At 55.8% G+C, this 19398-nt stretch overlaps 12 protein-coding genes across 12 annotated transcripts; 5 read left to right on the plus strand and 7 right to left on the minus strand.

Moving 5' to 3' along the window:
* Positions 1–413: 413 nt before the first annotated feature.
* On the minus strand, positions 414–1232 carry PFLUO_LOCUS2430 (uncharacterized protein; the record flags this gene model as incomplete). The annotated part of the gene is made up of 1 exon (XM_073779570.1): positions 414–1232. One exon carries the CDS (start codon positions 1230–1232, stop codon positions 414–416), a length of 819 nt encoding a protein of 272 aa, XP_073636511.1.
* Positions 1233–1815: 583 nt separating this feature from the next.
* Positions 1816–2778, minus strand: PFLUO_LOCUS2431 (uncharacterized protein; the record flags this gene model as incomplete). The annotated part of the gene is made up of 1 exon (XM_073779571.1): positions 1816–2778. One exon carries the CDS (start codon positions 2776–2778, stop codon positions 1816–1818), a length of 963 nt encoding a protein of 320 aa, XP_073636512.1.
* Positions 2779–3247: 469 nt separating this feature from the next.
* On the minus strand, positions 3248–3943 carry PFLUO_LOCUS2432 (uncharacterized protein; the record flags this gene model as incomplete). Its single annotated transcript, XM_073779572.1, has 1 exon — positions 3248–3943. The coding sequence occupies one exon, from the start codon at positions 3941–3943 to the stop codon at positions 3248–3250; it is 696 nt and encodes a 231-aa protein (XP_073636513.1).
* Positions 3944–4949: 1006 nt separating this feature from the next.
* On the plus strand, positions 4950–5790 carry PFLUO_LOCUS2433 (mitochondrial; the record flags this gene model as incomplete). Its single annotated transcript, XM_073779573.1, has 3 exons — positions 4950–5219; positions 5271–5699; positions 5758–5790. The coding sequence occupies 3 exons, from the start codon at positions 4950–4952 to the stop codon at positions 5788–5790; spliced, it is 732 nt and encodes a 243-aa protein (XP_073636514.1).
* Positions 5791–6264: 474 nt separating this feature from the next.
* PFLUO_LOCUS2434 (mitochondrial) lies at positions 6265–7818 on the minus strand (the record flags this gene model as incomplete). Its single annotated transcript, XM_073779574.1, has 1 exon — positions 6265–7818. One exon carries the CDS (start codon positions 7816–7818, stop codon positions 6265–6267), a length of 1554 nt encoding a protein of 517 aa, XP_073636515.1.
* Positions 7819–8454: 636 nt separating this feature from the next.
* Positions 8455–8715, plus strand: PFLUO_LOCUS2435 (Mitochondrial dicarboxylate transporter; the record flags this gene model as incomplete). Its single annotated transcript, XM_073779575.1, has 2 exons — positions 8455–8620; positions 8678–8715. The coding sequence occupies 2 exons, from the start codon at positions 8455–8457 to the stop codon at positions 8713–8715; spliced, it is 204 nt and encodes a 67-aa protein (XP_073636516.1).
* Positions 8716–8763: 48 nt separating this feature from the next.
* On the plus strand, positions 8764–9590 carry PFLUO_LOCUS2436 (Mitochondrial dicarboxylate transporter; the record flags this gene model as incomplete). The annotated part of the gene is made up of 2 exons (XM_073779576.1): positions 8764–8823; positions 8880–9590. 2 exons carry the CDS (start codon positions 8764–8766, stop codon positions 9588–9590), a joined length of 771 nt encoding a protein of 256 aa, XP_073636517.1.
* A 657-nt stretch (positions 9591–10247) lies between these two features.
* On the minus strand, positions 10248–10911 carry PFLUO_LOCUS2437 (Cytochrome c oxidase subunit 6B; the record flags this gene model as incomplete). The annotated part of the gene is made up of 4 exons (XM_073779577.1): positions 10248–10282; positions 10346–10409; positions 10471–10634; positions 10845–10911. The coding sequence occupies 4 exons, from the start codon at positions 10909–10911 to the stop codon at positions 10248–10250; spliced, it is 330 nt and encodes a 109-aa protein (XP_073636518.1).
* A 256-nt stretch (positions 10912–11167) lies between these two features.
* Positions 11168–11792, plus strand: PFLUO_LOCUS2438 (uncharacterized protein; the record flags this gene model as incomplete). The annotated part of the gene is made up of 5 exons (XM_073779579.1): positions 11168–11227; positions 11317–11332; positions 11436–11498; positions 11560–11572; positions 11693–11792. 5 exons carry the CDS (start codon positions 11168–11170, stop codon positions 11790–11792), a joined length of 252 nt encoding a protein of 83 aa, XP_073636519.1.
* Positions 11793–12150: 358 nt separating this feature from the next.
* On the minus strand, positions 12151–12666 carry PFLUO_LOCUS2439 (uncharacterized protein; the record flags this gene model as incomplete). The annotated part of the gene is made up of 2 exons (XM_073779580.1): positions 12151–12288; positions 12346–12666. The coding sequence occupies 2 exons, from the start codon at positions 12664–12666 to the stop codon at positions 12151–12153; spliced, it is 459 nt and encodes a 152-aa protein (XP_073636520.1).
* A 326-nt stretch (positions 12667–12992) lies between these two features.
* On the plus strand, positions 12993–17115 carry PFLUO_LOCUS2440 (protein transport protein S31; the record flags this gene model as incomplete). Its single annotated transcript, XM_073779581.1, has 7 exons — positions 12993–13201; positions 13260–13376; positions 13430–13535; positions 13596–13842; positions 13868–16654; positions 16705–17003; positions 17071–17115. The coding sequence occupies 7 exons, from the start codon at positions 12993–12995 to the stop codon at positions 17113–17115; spliced, it is 3810 nt and encodes a 1269-aa protein (XP_073636521.1).
* A 535-nt stretch (positions 17116–17650) lies between these two features.
* Positions 17651–18922, minus strand: PFLUO_LOCUS2441 (uncharacterized protein; the record flags this gene model as incomplete). Its single annotated transcript, XM_073779582.1, has 1 exon — positions 17651–18922. The coding sequence occupies one exon, from the start codon at positions 18920–18922 to the stop codon at positions 17651–17653; it is 1272 nt and encodes a 423-aa protein (XP_073636522.1).
* Between the last annotated feature and the right edge of the window lie 476 nt (positions 18923–19398).

A 19398-nucleotide genomic window follows, 5' to 3' on the forward strand; every position in this document is an offset into this window, starting at 1 on the left:
GAACGCACTACTCTTTTATATTCGGTCTGGGGAATATCCATCCTTGACCTTGACGGAGAGTGCCGTCCCATTATAAGACAGCTCTTTGTCTTGTCTTGACTTGGACAAGGGTATTGTCTCGATCATAAAGGGCCTTCTCCGGCAGTTGGGGTCTGGTCTCAGTCTCAGGAGGAAAGAAACCCCTGGACTACTCGGCTACATCCTGTAGTTGGTAGAGATCTACGAACCCAAGACTCATAATGAACAGTGTGATATTTATTATTAGGACAGAGATCGGATTATGTATGCCCGATCCGGATTCCGGGCAATCAATGCTGTGTAGCAGCGCGCCCACCCTTTCAACGCCTGGTCGTCAGATCTATGCAGAAAACAAAACAATCGCTAGAAATGCACAAGCACGATTCCACCACCTTTCACTCCATCAACTCGACTGGTGGCCGAGAAGTCTTCGGCGGCATCTTCTTGACAGACATGTCGATGGGGCTCAGATCCATGTCCACATCCTCGTCGTCATCATCGGCCGCCACGGTGGTATCCACGACCATCACGGCAGGCAAGCCGGGGCTGCCGCCGTGATCTTCAGGATGATAGATGAGCGTGCTGCTCCGGCTCCGGCTGCGGCGCTGCTCACCAGCGAGCGGCCAACTGCCCGTGCGCTTGTCCGACGAGATAGACACCGGAGTCGCGGGATCCACCGCCATGGGCTCAGGGGCCGGCGGCGCCTGATCCGTCTTGAGCATGGACAGCGCATGGGCCAGATCATGAGCATGCACCTCCTTGTTGGGCGGCTCCTCATTGCGCATCACCCAGCCATGCGGCGGGCTAGGCGGGGGCGAGATAAAGAACATCTTATCGGGCTGGGGCGCCTGGAGCAGCTTGGGACGGCGGGCCTCCTCGGCCGACAGAACGGGTGTATGCTCGCCGAAGTAGATGCGCGGACGCACGCGGTCCAATAGCCGATTTCCCTCGAGCATTTTGCGGGTGGCGACTGCGTCGTCGTTGGAGTGGAAGGAGCAGACGATGCGGCGTAGAGAGGGCAGTGGGGAGAAGGAGTTCAGCGGCGCCACGGCTGTGAGTTGGGAGCGGATGGTGTCGAGGGCGGCGGGTTGGAAGAGGTGTAGGTCATTCAGTTCGGTGATCAGGAGGGTGTTGGAGGGTGGTGATGGCTGGGAGAGCGGCGGGAGGTTGGACAAATCTAGGGAGAGAGATGGGCGAGACGAAAAGCGACTCATTGTGATAGAAGGAGAAGAGGGTAGAGTGGGAGGCGAGTGAGATCCCATATTGCTGGTTGATGTGATGTGGTGTGTGGAGAGAAAGAGAAGAGGAAGGTGAGATGGGAAAGGTCAGGGGAGACGGAGGCGGCCAGATGAATAAATACGCAGTTGCCACTGGACACGATTTTCTCCTTCGGTCCGTTTTAGGCAAAACAGAGACACGGCTTCAAGAGCCTTTCCATCACATTCCCAACCAAGCAAACTATTGGAGGCGCAGTATGCTGCACTGCCCCGATTCCGCTTACGTCGTGGTCGTGATCCCCCTGGCGATCCACTTAACAAAGGTGCGCCACACCTTGCGCCACAGCGGACACGGGCACTCCGAGCTTGAGCAAGGTAGCGGTGCCTCTAGCGGTGCCTCTAGCTGTGCCTCTATCTGAGCCTACACTAACGATTACTCTGCCTCAAGCCACAGCTGGACGTGGCCTCTGCGCCCGGAAGATCGCCACAACCGCCTTCGCCTTGGCTCCGACTGCAATAATGCGGGGGATGAATCAGTTATGATTGGAACAAGGCGCAGCATCTATGATTATGATTATGATTACATGGTGGAAATGGCCCGAGCCCGATCCGCCATCGCCCGCTGCGTCGCCCCAATAAAAGGTGCGTAGATATCGAACCCATGCGGCAGGCCGGGACGCACATGGAGCTCCACCTCGATATCTGCCGCAGCCAGCCGGGACGCAAATTTCAACGTCTCATCCAGGAAGATATCTGCCGTGCCAACCTCCAGGTACGTGGGCGGCAGACCCGCAACACTGGCCACGCGTGCCGGGGCCGCGTACGGCGAGACATCGTCAGACCCGTATAGATCGCCCAAGTAAGCCGACCAGGCCAACGCGTTGGTCGACGAGGTCCAGATGGCCACGGCGTCCTGCGCCGGCCGCGCAACGGTATTCGTATCGTCCAGCATGGGATACACGAGGATCTGCTTCGCCACGCTGGGTGACAGGCTGCGGTCCTGGGCCATCAGCGTGATCGCCGCGGCAAGGTTGGCCCCTGCGCTTTCGCCGAACGTCCCAATGCGCTGGCGGTCGATGCCGAACTGCTCTGCCTGCTGGTGCACCCACACCAGCGCCGCATAGCAGTCTTCGACGGGGGTGGGGAAGCGATGTTCCGGCGCGAGACGGTAGTCGACCGTGAAGATCTGCACCCCCGTCTCCTGCACCATCAAGGCGCAGCGATTGTGGAACTGATCTCCGCCGCCCATGATCATGCCGCCGCCGTGGATGTGGATGATTGCTGGAGCAGATGTGGATGTTTCGGTCCCCTTTTTCCAGAACCGGTGCACAGGGATGGTCTCGCCGTCGTAGGAAGGGACCTGGTGCTCGCTGTGCTCAGCCTCCGTGGCTCGCGGCAGCTGGCTTAGCAAGGTTTCGAACGCGGCGGTGACCGCAGCTCGCACATCTAGGGGACCCGGTGCATCGGGCTTGGGTTTGGCCGCGCGGGCGGCGAAGATGGGCGCGGCAACCTCGCGGAATTCGGGAGTCCATTGAACAGGCATTGTCTTTTACGAGGGAGGGTACTGTGTAAGGCTGGGAGGGTGATTTGGGCAGTGGAGACAAGACTCGAGTCGTGCGAAGGGGCCCTAATTTAGCCCTCCTGGCGTCGCCCTCGAGCCCCGCATGAGGCTTGCCGAAGTGAGTCATTTCGATCGGGATCCGGCGTAAATACGCAAGAACTCGCTCGGCGACCATTTGTAGATGGGGCGGAAGCCTAACTGTAGCGAGGTAGCGCCTTGTCAAAACGTTTAGCAGTTGCCAAATAGACCAAGCAAAAGTCCGAGATTGTGGAGCCGCAATCGAGGATCAACGAACGCAAAACCCCGGCTACCGAGGCTCGCGCGAAATTGGCGCCAAGTCTATTTACGGTAGTCGACGGGCGAGATTGAGTAGGAGGTCCTTTCAAATAAGGAAATCTCCGAATGTCACTACTAAATTCGGATTTTTGTAATAGGTTCAGGTATATGAAGACTAAGAAGCGTCTGGGAAAGCCAAATGGAGCAGCCCTAGCAGAGTACAGGGCGTCCAAGAATACAACTCCGCAGAGAGGACAATGATCGAGCCAAGCAGGCAGAAAAACTCGAGCCCAAGCGTGTCCCAAATGATTTTCGCATACCGATTCCAACTCGGCGCTTTCACAGCCCCAGCATTCCTGATACTGAGACTGTATGTCTGGCTGGTTCTGGCCTGGCCGCCGAAACTGCGATCGAAGGGCACAAGGGGTTCGTCCTCGCTGGGTAGCATTGAGGCTGCAACTCTGATGTATATAGCCCGAGTGATAACGGAGGTCGCGTATGCCACGGCCCGTGGCAGCATGAAGACTATCTCGAGGTATGCTGTAGATCCCTGATCGCCTGTGGCATCGGAAAAATAGCTGACGTAGACACGTGCCAGCGATGCCCTGAGCAAATGATAGGTAATGGATGGCAGGATGATATCCAGAGAAGCAGCCGGGAGGATTTCAATCCATTCCCGCCAGCCCGGAATCCGTTGCCAGAACGATTTAGCGCTGGGTTTTGAAATGACGATGTGAACCCAGGCGGTATGCAGATTCGTCAAGAGGATCCCCCAGATGAGCCTGATGGGAAATTCAATTCTCTTGTCGTGAAACCAGAGCTTGGCTGGGACATTGATCAAGCTCGAAAGCAGCATATACATCAAGAACATAGCGAGTCCTGGATAAGTGGACCCAAATCCTTTTCCTTGGCTTTGTACGTGTCGACGAGCACGACTTACTTGAGCCGAAATAGCATCGGGGTCGGGTATGTGCGTTAGTGCCCTATTAACTGCAAAAAGGAGCTGGGAAAATATAGGGATTTTGAGCTGCTGCCCGTCCGGGTAGTGCCCGTTCTTGTAGAGAAAAAGCACCAGGAGAAGGTAAGTGACTGCGCCCACGAGGCTGTGCATCCCAATCGCAGAGACTAGTCTCCCGAGAAAGGGCTTCGGATTTGCCGCTGAATCGCTTGATAAATCATCGCCAGGCTCGTTTTCAGCTTTCTCAAGTTCGGAAGCATCGACCGTTGTTGGGGTCTCGAGAAGGGCCAGCGTCGCTATCACGCCACCATCTGTGTATTCCAACTGAAGAAGGCGATCAGGTTCGAGTCTCGTCAAAAATAGCTGGTAGATCTTACTTACCCGAAAGTAAACCATCAATCCTATGAGTGCTGTGGCGACCACACTGACCGGGATCTCCAACTCATGACTTGACACTGTGTGAGTGAACCCAGTGACACTGAGCAGGGCAGATTGCCATTGTGCCAGTGATCCCAGAGACATTATGTTGAAGCTCCCAATGAAGGTGGTGGTCTGTCTTGATGGGGAATCTCTCCGGGGTGGGGAAAGGACAAGAAAGCAGGATGTCTGCCTAGTGTGCTTACTTGAGCCATGTCTGGGGCTGAAAATCTCCCCCAACTTCACTTCGAGGCAAATGAGAACCGGATCGTGAAAACTGTCATAACCTCTGAATAATAGTTACGACTGTCTAGAACCATCCGCGGAAACCTTCCACACTCTGCTCTCAGGGGTCTTTTCCATCCACCAGCAGTGTACCCAATATAGTTCGGCCCAGCGTTTTTCCCGCCGGTCAGGTGATGCGCGATGAAAATTGCCCGTGAACACTCCCGATGCTACAACAAATTCCCTAAGCTCCCCCTCACCTCAATTCCCGCCCACCATGTTCCAACGAACTCTTCTCAGACAAGCCCAGGCCGCCCGGTCGGTCCTGACCTCCACATCGGCCGCGCCGATGGCACTTCGCCGGACGTCACGATTGCAACCACGCCTGCCGCAGTCGGTCCGGCCCTTCGCTCCCCAGCTCATGTCCCGGTTCTACTCCACGGAACAGAAGGAGGCTTCGTCAGAAGCTGCCGAGGCCTCCGAGCAAGCGGAGGACCCCGTTCGCAAAGAGCTAGAGGAAAAGAAGAAGGAGGTGGTTGATCTCAAGGTGATTACCTAGCCAACCCTACAAATCGAGTTGTTCTAACGCCGCGACCAGGACAAATACCTCCGCTCTGTCGCCGACTTCCGCAACCTCCAGGAGCGCACGAAGCGCGACATGGATAGCGCCCGCAACTTCGCCATCCAGCGCTTCGCCGTCGACCTCCTGGAGAGCATCGACAACTTCGACCGCGCCCTGCTCGCCGTTCCCGCCGACAAGCTCAACGCCCCCGAGACCGAGGCCAACAAGGACCTGCTGGATCTCGTGGCCGGCCTCAAGATGACCGAGAACATCCTCATGAGCACCCTCACGAAGCACGGTCTGCAGCGCTTCGACCCCGGCGAGAAGACGGAGGATGGCAAGGCGCAGAAATTCGATCCCAATCTCCACGAGGCGACGTTCATGGCCAAGTCTGCGGATCTGGAGGATGGTGATGTGATGCATATCCAGAGCAAGGGGTACACGCTGAATGGTCGCGTGCTTCGGGTATGTATCTCTTCTCCCAAGTTGTGGGGGAGCGTCGGGCTAATATATCTCACCATAGGCTGCCAAGGTCGGTGTCGTCAAGAACACCTAAACCACCCACCCCTTGATACACCTTTTCTTTCGATTTCGGGTTTCCGTCTTCCCTCTGTACCATATATCATACGCACTCACACACAAACACACACTCACACACATCACGATCACGATAGGGATCTTACCCTCGGATGCTGCTGGCGGTTGGACTCGGGGAGGAAAAAGGATTTCTTGATATCTCTTTCTGTATTATCCCCGTCTGTATGATACACTTCCCATCATCTTGTTGCATGTGCCTGCAGGCGTCCGGATTGTATTCGTGTTGGGGTTGTCTTCACGTTTTCATCGCAATCAGTCCCTGTCTCCTGATAACTCTCTCCTCATTTTGTATAATACACATACACCCTAGTGGTCCGTCTGATCTTGAGATTCCTTGGCTACGGTAGCGCAATCAGACATCATACTAGAACTGAGAACAAAGTGGAAAGGTATTTCTTTTATACAATGTCAATTTACAATATAATACAACCCGTCACCTCAATTCCACACCCAGGAGCCCAACAAGCTTCTCTCGGACCTGATCATGCAGCCCATTGGTCTCCTCGTTCGTCAAGGTGCGCTCAAGACTGCGGTAGTTGATGCGATAGCACATGCTCTTGCGGCTCGTCTTGGGATGCGTAAACTCATCGATAAGAGCCACGTCCTCGACAAGATCGCCACCAATGCCGCGCACAATCTCCATCACGTCATTTTCATGAAAGGGAACAGCACCGCCGGCCGCACTCTTGCCCCCCGTGACAGCAGCAGGAGGCAGCCAAAAGGCAACGTCCTTGTAGCAGGCCGGATGTTTTGAGAATGGCTCAAAGCGCGCGATCTGGCCGGCGCGGAACTGGGAGAGGAACCGCTCGTCGCGCGACCAAAAGAGACGGATATCAGGGATATTAAAGAGGAGCATGGCGATGCGTTCGATGCCCAAGCCAAACGCCCAGCCCATGCGGTTGGGTACATCGGAGTTGATCAGGAGCTCTTGTTTGATGACGCCGCAGCCTAGAATCTCGAGCCAGTCGCCTTGCCAGAAGACTTCAAGCTCCCAGGATGGGCTGGTGAACGGAAAGTAGGCCTCTACCCAGCGCACCTTCAAGGGCTCCTGCTCGGTTGGGGTGCCTGCGCTTGCGGCCGCGGCTTTGCTGGCCTCGGTGAAGATGCGGATCACCATGTTCTCCAGGGACCGCTTGAGGTGCGCGCCTACGGCCTCGACTTCTTCGGCACTGTGATGCTCTGCCTGCAGCGGATTGCGCTCCGGGTGGATGGTCGGGTTCGGGTCTTCGACCCCGACATCGTGACGCGGGAGCTTGTCCAGATCCGCCATGATCTTTGCGGCTGTTGCGCTGGAGTGCGCCAGCGGATCCGGGGACGGCCGCTTCCACAGCATCGCACCCTCCATCTGGTGGAAGACCGGGTAGTGGCTGCGGTCAATGGCGTCTCGGCGGTAGACATCCGCGATCACGGTGTACCCGACCTCCTCCGGGCGGGTCTGTTCATTGCGATTAATCTGCTGGAAGTATGCCTGCTGGTGTGCACTCGTATGAGTCCGAAGCACCGTCTTCTCATTAACATAGTATGTATCGGTGCGGCTGCGGCCCGGGTGATCTGGCGGGAAACCGAGGACGTCGAAGTTCTGTGCGGTGGTGACGACGGGGGTTTTCTCGGAGTAGTTGCCGAAGACGGGGTTGGGGAATTGGCTTTCGATGAGCTTGCGCGTGATTGCGAGCGGGTGGTTGTCGTCCAGGTATAGCCGTCGTCCGACATGCGACAGAATGGTGTCGGGGGTGTTGGTCCATTGGTCCGCGGGGTAGGACTCGCCCTCAATTGTGAAGTAGGCTCGCTGTTGGGAGGTCGGAGGGGTTGAGGTGGCTGATCGATTGGCAATTGAAGGGTGGTCGGCTGTCTGACGCGCTGTGGTTGAGCTCCATTCGCGGTGGTGGACTGTTGGTAGGGTTGGGCGCGCAATTCTGAAGCACGACGCGGCAATGGTCCAGCGGCCACTGCTGGCACGCAGGACTCTGCCGGTGGCTAATAGACGCATGGAGTGGGATGGTTCGCCTTGGCCGACTTCACCCGAGGCTGTCCCTGCAGAAATCCACGAGCAGGGCGTGTTGCAAAAGACGGTCAACTGGTGACAGTCGGATCGGTAAAACAAGTAGCCGAGGAAGACGGCTGATGTGCCAATTCACCCTCAAGAATATCGTGAAGCGGAGTCCGTAGTAGATTATGATTCTCTGTCATGGCAAGATTCAATTGGTTGAATTTAATCTGAGATGGGATTCACGAATCGGAAGATAGCCTACTCTCACACTGTCGCACCATCGATAACCACACTCCCTCGGTTACTTCCTCCCATCGCCGCGATTGCACCGAAGATCACCGCCTGTCACCTCGAGCGCCATTGACGAGCGTCCTTGACTACGAGCAGGTAACTACAACAGATCGTAACTATCGGCGTCTACATTACAACCCCGAGGTCACCCGTTCCGCCCGAGATGAAGTAATCCGTATGCTCTGACAGGCTGGATGCGAATGCTCCGCAGAACCGAGACGCTGATTGGCGCAGGGTCCGGTGGCTCTCGGAGCCTGATTTTGAAGCGCCGAACCGAAGAAAAGACCTGGCGGCCCTTTTCTCCAACTTCCCCCTCGCCACCTTCTTTTCCCAGCACTGCTGAGCATGGCAGACGGAAAATTGCTAGAGGGCTCGTCGCCCGCGGCCCGCTCGCGGCTGGCGACGACGACAACAACAACGCCGTCTAAACCGAAGAAGGTCCATTACCCGTTTTGGTTCGGGGGTTCGGCGTCGTGTTTTGCGGCTGCCGTGACGCATCCTTTAGACTTGGGTAAGTCTTGTTTCTCCCTCTACATTTAGGACTATTCACTGACGCTGTGCAGTCAAGGTACGCCACTTGCTTCGGGAAATGGAGAGTCCTACTAAACATCGCAGGTCCGGTTACAAACGCGCACACCCGACGCTCCGAGGACAATGGTGAGCACTTTTGCACACATCGTGAGAAACAACGGGGTTACGGGGCTATACAGCGGAGTATGTTCAGCAATCGCAGTGGATGAAACAATATGACTGACTCCGACAAAATGTAGCTCTCGGCCGCGGTCCTCCGACAATTGACCTATTCCACAACGCGCTTCGGCATCTACGAAGAACTCAAACAGCATTTTGCCTCTCCCTCACCAAACTCGTCCACATCATCCCCGGGCCTATTCACACTCCTCGGCATGGCCTGCGCTTCGGGCTTCATCGGCGGTTTCGCCGGCAACCCGGCCGACGTGCTCAACGTGCGCATGCAACATGACGCCGCGCTCCCGCCAGCGCAACGACGAAACTACAAACATGCCCTCCACGGCCTGGTACAGATGACCCGCACAGAGGGCGTCAGATCCCTCTTCCGCGGCGTGTGGCCCAACTCGACGCGCGCGGTGCTCATGACGGCATCGCAACTCACTTCCTACGACACCTTCAAGAAACTCTGCATGGAAAAGGCCGGTATGGCTGATAACCTCGCCACGCACTTCACAGCCTCACTGATGGCCGGGTTCGTGGCTACCACGGTGTGCAGCCCCGTTGACGTGATCAAGACCCGCGTCATGACCGCTTCGCCCGCTGCGAGCCGCGGCCACAACATGCTGGGCTTGCTGCGCGATATCTGTCGCAAGGAGGGTCTGGCGTGGACTTTCCGTGGCTGGGTGCCGAGCTTTATCCGTTTGGGCCCTCATACCATTGCCACTTTTATTTTCCTTGAGGAGCACAAGAAGCTCTACCGACGATTGAAGGGTATCCCGAATGAGGTCTAATCACCTCTTCGCTTCTCTTCAATATTCGTCTTGGCTCTGTGCCCGTCAGCCATCCAACACCAGCTTCTTCGTCCTTCTCTGGTACACTCGATTTTTTTTGATTTTTTTTTTTTGGATCTGACATTTTCCCGACTTCGACGGGATGCCTCTTTGACACACTCGAGCATTATCTTGGCTGGTACATACGGTACATACCTTGCATTTTTCTCGTTTTGTTTTGGCTTGGTCTTGCAGAGACCCTGAGCCTTGGGCGCTTACTTTGGACACGTCCCTCCCTGCAGGGTTTGATAGATATACCTCGGGGTTGGAAGGGCGGATTATATAGACTTAAAGGATATACCTGATAGACCCCGAATGACATTCAAGTTTCCGCAAGGAAAATCCGAAACATCTGTCCGCCTTAGTGGGCGCTTCATACACATTCTTAACTAGCACCCATATTGGAAAAGCCAAAAAAAAAAAGAAACTACAAAAGCACATAATCCACACAATCTCTTTGCAATTGAGCGAGTCTATACACTCCTACTCCTATGGAAGCACAGCGCGGCCCCACGAGGCAGGGAATGCACCCGCGCACGGTCAGACCAGTTAGAGTACATTGGAAGTTGTCAATACACAATATAAGAAAATAACCAACCCACAGCGGCCGCTGGTCATTTACCGGTCCAGGATCGCGGGGAAGTTGCCGCCCTCTGCATGGGAACGATAGGTTAGTATGGGGCCTCGAAAATAAAGACGGGTTGTGGGATACATACCGCGCTGGCCATCCCAACGGTCGGTCCAGGCCTTGGGGCAGAGGGAACGGTAGGCATGGTAGAACTGGTGTGTATTAGTGGTTTGAAGACCGTCTGGTGTGTTTGGGAGGTTCCAAGGTTCATACCTGACGGCACGGGCGGAAATCATCGCCCTTGGCGCTGACGCACTTGTAGTAGTCGACGTAGTTCTGCCAGCAGTGCTTGGTCCTGGGAATCAGGGTTAGATATCGCCAGAGACAGGTGAGAAGAAGGTCGTACTGGTTCATCTGCGGGAAACGAGCATCGTAGCCTGCAATTGAATCGAAATTGTCAATTTCACCTCCCCAAACCGGCCAGGGTGCTCCCGTGGAGGAGTATCCCCCAACCCGACGTATACCACGGAATCATATCGACCGAAGACGTACCGGCTATCTCAGAATTAGTCATTAAGCTTGAAATGAGGGCCATTGACCCCCCTTTGTGGAGGAGGGGGGATGGGTGGGTGTGTGGAGGAACTTACCAGTCACGAACTTGAAGGGCTTGGTCTCGATGGACTCATCGGGGTCGGCTTCGGGAATAGCACCCATGTTGACGAGAGATCCCAGTACACAAGAAAGAGCTGAGGGGTGGGTGTTGGAGTGGAATAGGGAGTAGCTAGTGTGTCGAGGTCAAGAAGAGGTGACGCCGAGTTGAAGTTAGGTGGTGCTCCCGGCTGCGCCCGGGACAACACTTTTTCCCTTTCCCTCTGACACCCGAACGAATAATAGCGACTCGCCGCTTTGAGAGCTTCACCACTCCGTCATCTTCTCATCCCACACTTGGTCTTTCCGTCTCAACTCCACCATGTATCCCACTCGCATTCTGCGGATGCAGGCCACCCGGCCTATGTTCCGTCCCGCTCCTGTATGTTGCCCGTGAACTACCTCTCTCGCTTCCCTCCTGAGCGAGCCCTCCTAGCTTCTCCTCGGCTAATGCTAACTCCCTGTCTACAGAAGGAGAACCACAGCGGTACGCAGCTTTCCCCGACCCGCGAGTCTACGTCACCAAGATTCTCTGCGGGTGTTTGAGTCTCTTGTGAGGTAGCAATTGGACTGACCAGACCCGAAAACAGCCCACACCATCTCGCAGCGCATTCGCACGCTGAAGAGGATTCCCCCGGAGTTGATCCCTCTCGGTACGTTGTCTACTCCTGTCGTGCTGCTTCTCTGCGATTTCTAACATTTTCTGGTATACAGGTCTTGTCCTAGGGTACGTTTCTACCTAACATCACCTGTGCCATTTGGCCCCGCGATCGATGCACAGATATCTATCTGTGCTGCTGTCGCGACCCGATTTTTTCTTGTCATGTACTAACAGATGTCCGTGTAGCGTTGCCGTTGTGGCTGCCATCTACTCCAGCGGCCACAAGCTGATGACCGACAAGACCCTCCGTCTCTCGCGCAACAGCCCCGAAAGCCGTGAGCACTAAATGTACCACCATGTATCATTGAGCTCCAAATGCGATTCAAAGTTGTTTTTTTTTTCTTTCTTGCCGCTTTTGTATTCGAGACAGAGTATTGGAAAATTGCCGGCAAAGAGTGATATCAAGTCCAGAAAAAAGAGCAAAGATTAAAAAAAAAAAAGTGATTCGCTTCGACATTGGAGCGCAAGTGTGTGTACATATCCGGACGCGGCGGTGTGTGGTGTAATTGAATAGTTGAAAAGCGGCCATTTCGACTACTATTGCTGTCGCTGTGTTGTGGAGCGTGTAGTAGAGCGTGTAGTGTAGGTGTTCATGATCTTCGTAGCCATTGTGAGGCCATGCCATTCATTCTGGCTGTGCAGGTTCATTCTGGTTTGGGCCCAGCCACATCGAGCTGCTCCAAGCCCTGCATTGGGTCCTGCGGAAGATTGTCTGCATTTTGAGCCTCTTCGGCTGCTTGCCGATCCTCGTCGTCAACCGCATGTTTGGCCAGATAGCCCTCCTGTGAGGTACTCGTCAGCCTATCTCCCATAACCTACATGAGAAGAGAGCTACATACCTGCTCCCAGATGGCGGTCTTGCTGCCCAGTCCCTCGGTAGAGTCCTTTTGCGGTTTCGCGGCCGCGACCTTGATTGTGCGCCCATAAAGCTCGCTGCCGTCCATGTTGTCGATGGCCTCTTTGGCATCTTGCGGCAGGTCAAATTCCACATATCCGAATCCCCGGTGCTGGTCGGTGGAATTGGGCGCATCCGGCTTGGGAAGTGAGATGTCGACTACTTCGCCGAAGGGGACAAAAGCCTCTGCGAGGGTCTGTCGCGTCACGGTCTGGTCGAGGCCACCAACGTAGACCGTGCTCTTGAGCCGGGTGCTGTCGCTCATCGTGTCTGGGGGTGGGATGTAATACAAGGGAGTCGTGTGGCCGACCAAAAGGGACCCGCGCTGGAATCCAAAGAATGATTGATATCACGTGCCGGCCACTGTTTTGGCGAGTGCCCCAATGGGCTTAGCGCGTTCCCCCGGTCCCTCCAAGTCCAGGAGGCCACTTGGTTGTCTTCCAACCTGCCCACTGCACATCGCTCCATCCCCCCCGTTCTTTATTTACTGGGGTGGGATTTTGTTCTCTTTTTTTCTTCGTTGACTTCTGTTCGCCGCGTTTTGTCTCTTCTTGCTCTCAAAAACATCCCTATTCTACCATCACAATCACAATGGTGCGCCTGAGGGAAATCCCACGGACGGCCACCTTCGCCTGGTCGCCCGGGGCTGCATCACCATTGATTGCCACGGGTACTCGGGCGGGTGCCGTGGATGTCGATTTCTCCAATAAGACATGTCTGGAGCTCTGGGATCTGGGTCTGGATCGCCAGGACGCCAGCGAGGAGCTGCAACCGCTAGCTAAGATCGACACCGATTCGGGGTAGGGTGGCCATTTGGACACTGGATGATAAATCTGGCTGACGGGATAATCTGCCTAGTTTCAACGACATTGCATGGACCGCTTCCGACGATAGCCAACGTGGTGTGATTGCGGGTGGTCTGGAGAATGGCGCGTTGGATATGTGGAGTGCCGATAAGCTCCTTGGAGGGACCAGGTGGGTTATTCTGAAGAACGTAGCACGATGTCTGGTAGCTGATCGATTTCAAGTGATGCTTTGCTCTCAAGGACCTCTCACCACAGCGGCAGCGTCAAGGCCCTTCAGTTCAACCCCAAACATTCGAATCTACTGGCCACCGGTGGAGCTAAAGGAGAGGTATGCTTTGGAGAATCAATGACAATCCCCTATATGGTTGGCTAAGAAGCTCTTGATTAGCTGTTCATTTCGGACCTGAACAACCTCAACAGCCCGTCTCGGCTCGGGAATACGGCCGCTCGCACGGATGACGTTGAATGCTTGGACTGGAACAAGAAGGTCGCCCATATCCTGGTCACTGGCAGCAGTGCTGGGTTTGTGACCGTCTGGGACGTCAAGACCAAGAAGGAGAGCTTGACTTTGAATAATATGGGCCGGAAGGCTGTGTCTGCCGTGGCCTGGGGATCCCGAGAAGCCCACGAAGCTCGTAACTGCGACACCTCTCGAGTCAGACCCCTTGATTTGCGTTTGGGATCTGCGAAACTCCCACGCCCCCGAACGGATCCTTCGCGGCCACGAATCGGGTGTGCTCTCGCTTTCCTGGTGCGCCCAAGACCCGGACCTGCTCCTTTCTTCCGGCAAAGATAACCGCAACGTCTGCTGGAACCCGCAAACCGGCCAGGCATATGGCGAGTTCCCCGTGGTCACGAACTGGACATTCCAGACCCGCTGGAATCCGCACAACCCCAACTTCTTTGCCACTGCATCCTTTGACGGCAGGATTTCGGTCCAGACCCTTCAAAACACCAGCACCGATACCGCCAAGGCTATTGCCGATCAGAACCAGGCGCTTGATGGGGAGGACTTCTTCGCCAAGGCACAGACTCAGCCCAAGGTCTCCACATTCTCTTTGCCCAAGGCTCCTCGCTGGCTGGAGCGGCCATGTAGCGCCAACTTTGCTTTTGGTGGACGGGTTGTTTCTGTTGGGCTGGCTGATCAGGGTTCGCGCGCCTCAAAGGTCAGGATCACGCCCTTCGAGGTGGATTCGAGCGTGGGAAATGCCACCGAGAGCTTTGAGAACGCCCTGAAAGAGGGTGATCTTCGGAATCTCTGCGAGACCAGAGCATCGGCCGCCTCGAGCGAAGAAGAGAAGGCTGACTGGAAGGTGATCGAGGCCTTGCTCTCTGAGAATCCTCGTAAGGGCCTGGTGGAGTATCTGGGCTTCCAGGATTCAACAGACGAGGCCGCCGACACCCTGGCAAAACTTGGCCTGGATACAAAGGGAGCCGAGGAGACGAATGGTGTCCCTGAGCCGGCCTCTCCTGTTAAAAAGCACAAGCGACTGCAGTCCATGTTCGATCCCAACCCCGAGAGCGACAACTTTCTCTCGGATCTGGCTGCTTCCAAGGGTGCCCGTACCAACAACCCGTTCCAGATCTTCAATGGTTCGGAGACCGATGCCGAGAAGCAGATCACTCGAGCCTTGCTTCTGGGCAAATTCGACAAAGCCCTCGACGTGGCTCTCCAAGAGGACCGTATGTCGGATGCTTTCATGATCGCCATTTGCGGTGGTCAGAAGTGCATTGAGAAGGCACAGGAGCACTACTTCTCGAAGCAGACCGGCGGCCCCAACTATTTGCGTCTCCTTGCGTCTATCGTGGGCAAGAACCTCTGGGATGTGGTTCACAATGCCGAGCTGTCTAACTGGAAGGAGGTCATGGCTGCCCTGTGCACTTTCGCTGACCAGAAGGAATTCCCTGATCTTTGCGATGCTCTCGGTGACCGACTGGACGAACAGATCAAGAGTTCCGGTGACAAGAACGCTCGTAAAGACGCCTCTTTCTGCTTCCTGGCCGGCTCGAAGCTGGAGAAGGTTGTCGCTATCTGGGTTGAGGAACTGCGCGAGAGCGAGCAAAAAGGAGTTGAGACCGATAAGGATAACTCCACCTTCTCCATCCACGTTCGCGCTCTGCAAGCGCTGATCGAGAAGGTGACCATCTTCCGCCAGGTCACCAAATTCCAGGACACCGAGCGAAACAAGGATTCGGACTGGCGTCTCAGCAACCTCTATGACAAGTACATCGAATACGCCGATGTTGTCGCCACCCATGGACGCCTGCAGGTCGCGCAGAGATACCTGGACCTTGTGCCTGATAAGCACCCTGAAGCTGAAATTGCCCGCAACCGTATCAAGCTGGCCATGCGACAGGCTCCACAAAAGGCACAGGCTGGAACAGCGGCGAAGACGGGATTCAAGCCTCTCCCGCAACAACACAGACAGCCCAGCCCTTACGGCCCGCCGCAGCAGAGCTTCGCTCCCGCGGCTCCCGCAGCTCCCGTTCAACATGGTTACGCATCTCCCTCGGCCGCTCCGTCACAGCCAGTGAACCCATATGCTCCTCCGTCTGGTGCGCCAGTTCAGGCTGCCAACCCGTATGCCTCGATCCCTAGCGGCGCCGGCGGCTACGGACCACCTGGTTACCAGCAAGGGCAGGGGATGAGAACAGCGGGCTCAGCTGTCCCTCCCCCTCCGCGCGCCTCCAATCAATCACCAGGCAACACTGTCACGACCTACACCACGGCCACCGGCCTCCCCGCATGGAATGACCTGCCAGAAGGGTTTGCTAAACCTGCCTCGCGTCGTGGCACCCCGGCTTCTCAACGGCCCTCCCAGAACATCATCTCGCCGTTCCAAAACCAGTCTCCGCCTCCTGGTCAAGGACCTCCACCCATGGGCGTCATGGGTGCGCCGCCAGGTGGTCCTCAACGAGCACCCTCGGTGCCACCCCCTCCGCCTAAGGGTGCAGCACCGCCGCCACGCGTGACATCTCCCCCGACTGCTGCACCACCTCCGGCGGCCTCCTTCTCCCCGCCGCCCCCGGCCAATCCTTACGCTTCGCTTACCCAGTCGCCACCGGTAGCCTCGAACATGGCTCCTCCTCCGGCATCAATCCCGCGAGGACCGTCCCCGTATAATGCCCCGCCGAGCATGCCGCCGCCAACTAATCGGTATGCGCCGAGCCCGGCTGCCCAAGCTGCCAGCCCACAGATGCAGATGCGTGGAACTGTGCCGCCCCCTCAAGGGGCTCCCTCGCCATATGCTCCTCAGCAAGGATATGCTCCTCAGCAGGCATCCCAGCCACCGGCCGCCAATCCGTATGCTCCCAATACGCCGACCACTGCGCAGCCTCCACCTATGGGTCAAGCACCGCCTATGGGCCAAGCACCACCACCACCTCAGGGCTCTCGACCTGGCACGTCCCAATCCCAGAAGGCAGCTGCCGTGCCTCCCAAGTACCGTACGTTTGTGCTTATTTCATTCTTGTGTATGAAAACTAATATATCTTAGCCCCCGGTGACCGGTCTCACATCCCCGCCAACGCAATGCCTGTCTACGAGCTTCTCTCTGCAGACATGGAACGTGTCAAGGCCCGCGCCCCGTCTTCCTTCAAGAAGCAGGTCGACGATGCTGAGCGCCGCTTGAACCTCCTGTTCGATCACTTGAACAACGAGGATCTGCTCAAGCCCAACACCATTAACGACATGGCGACACTGGCTAACGCTCTTCAAAGCCGCGACTACGAGACCGCCCAGGCAATTCACGTCGACATCATGACCCACCGGATAGACGAGTGTGGTAACTGGATGGTGCGTCCTTGCCCCTTCTGTTTCACGCCTGGTATTATGGCCGATATACTGACTTTAAATGAAATAGGTCGGCGTCAAGCGTCTGATCAGCATGAGCCGTGCTACCCCGTGATCTTGAGCGTGAGAGTTATAGCAGTGCTCTCTGAGCGAAAGCGAGGTTGTGCTGTCTGTGTGGACGGATAGAAGGAGAACAGAGTCCGCGATGCGCTGACCCAGTATAGTTCAGCGCTTGGAGACATCTGATTCTGGTTTCTTTTTTCTTGTTCATTCTATTTATTAATGTCTGCGTATTTCCTTTTTTCTCTTGCCGCTCTTCTCTTCCACCTCGGGGAGGTGTAGTCTGTCTGTTCTCTCGAATGATTTCCGCTAGAGAAAGGAGAAAAAATTCCATTGGTTTTCTTTTGCTGTGAAAAGGAAGAAAAGCGGGCTTGGGGGTTTTTTCTTCTGGCGGGTTCAGTTGTTGATCGATGATGGGTTGTTGGTTAGACTGCCAGAGCATATACATTCGGAATATTAAAACAGTTATGAGGAGATTATTGACCACTTGTACGATATGTTCTAGATGAGAATACGTGATTCAAATAATGCTATATACAGTTACACCTCTTTACCTAGACCAACACAACACCTTGAACTATACAATCATCTCACCTCGCACCAGCAGCAGGCACACCACCCAGCCGTCCACCTCGACTAGCCGGGAAATTCCTCGCGCTCAGCAGCGCGCCCTTAACACCACGAATATCCGCCTTGAAGGCTGCAATAGCGTCATCTTCAGCCTTGCGCACGCCCATGGCACTGTTGTCCACGCTCGAGCCGTTCCCGCCATACACACCGTACGATGCACCAGCAGCCGTGTAAGCCGGGGCGCTGTAGATCAGGCCGTCGAGGTAGTGGTGCAGATCCGTGAGACCGGAGCGCATCGAGTCGTCGAGAGAGCTGGAGTCTTTTTCGTAGTCGACTACCTCGCGCAATTGGGACTGGATCGACTCGAGGCGTTTGAGGTGGTTGGATACCGCAATGCCTGCGCCTGTCAGGGTGAGTTCATCCGTGGATGAGCTCGAGGAGAGGGGCGTCAGGGATTCTTCGAGAGTCGTCTGCGTCGCGACGTCCCGGTGGAACAGCTCCGTTGGGTCGGAGGTGACCGACTCGCCGTCATGATCGACTTCGTCCTCCTCATCGTCCAGCGCAGGGTTGGGTTTGCGAGCTGTGAGTTGTGCTGGGATGACCGAGACACTCTGCTCGAGCTTCTCGTTGAGTTTCTGCAGGTTTTCGTGGGCGGTGGTGGCGAGGTCGTGCCGCGCGCTCGTCAGGCTCGCTAGCATCGGTTTCACGAGGAATTCGCTTGCGCCGTAGATGGTGGCGCCGAGACCTGCGGCGCCGTAGATGGTGTAGAGCACGCTGCGCATTGTGACAAGCGGCGGTGGTTTGGAGGACTGGACGAGGAATTCGGGGTAGGTGATGATAGGCGGCACGACTTTTCGCGGTGCGCTGGACGTTGAGCGCGGTTGCGACATGGTGGTGGAGGGGGGTGACGAGGTCGCTGTGGAGGACGACGGAGGCACTTCGGTTGATTGGGATTCTGAGGGAGAAGAGGGAGAAGAGGAAGGAGGTGCTTTGCCCTCGGCTGCGTCGGGGTTGCTGCTGGTCGCCTCCGCGTTTCGGGAAACGCCAAGGAGGGTCTGGGTCTCGTCGGGAGTTAATCCTTTGGATTCGAGGAAGGCCACCTTGTGGTTTGTGGATGCGTCGCGAATCGAGTCGTTCTCGAGGAATCGGGCTGCTTGGTCGACCAGGTCTTGCCGGGAGGCGGACGGCGCGGCGTCGGAGTTCGGCGATGAGGGTGGCTGGTCGGCTGGTGGGTTGGCAGACTGTTGTTGCCATGACGGAATGGATGGCTTCTTGGACGTAGGATCTGACATGGCGAGGGCTGGGAGAGCAGGCCAAGACAGGTGAGGCGTGAGGGAGAAGGAGAGTGAAGATGAAGAATGCAAGTCGTCTTCCCCGGACGGGGACATGTGAGGACCGACCTCGGCTGAGTGGGCCGAGCAGCCACCGCACTACACAGTGTCGATACTGTACCATTATTCGCCCTGTATATTGACTACCTGGGCTGTTAAACCCAGTTAATCACTATGAATGATTAACTGCCAGTATTTTGCGACACTATAAATTGTATATTTATTCATGGTGATCATCTGTAGGATTTAGTATGCTACTGTACTAAGCTTTCGACCTAGAAGTTCCTAGCCACTTACCAGGGATGCCGTATAGAAATCGAGCCAGGAACCACCAGTTGACCATGCTAGTGAGAATTTACCTAACTATTCATTGTTAACTATGACTTCTATCTCATTGACCACCGTCAGCCAGTGCAGGCATACTTTCACGCCCACAC

Source organism: Penicillium psychrofluorescens, assembly GCF_964197705.1.
Source record: "Penicillium psychrofluorescens genome assembly, chromosome: 2".
Taxonomy (NCBI): Eukaryota; Fungi; Ascomycota; class Eurotiomycetes; order Eurotiales; family Aspergillaceae; genus Penicillium; species Penicillium psychrofluorescens.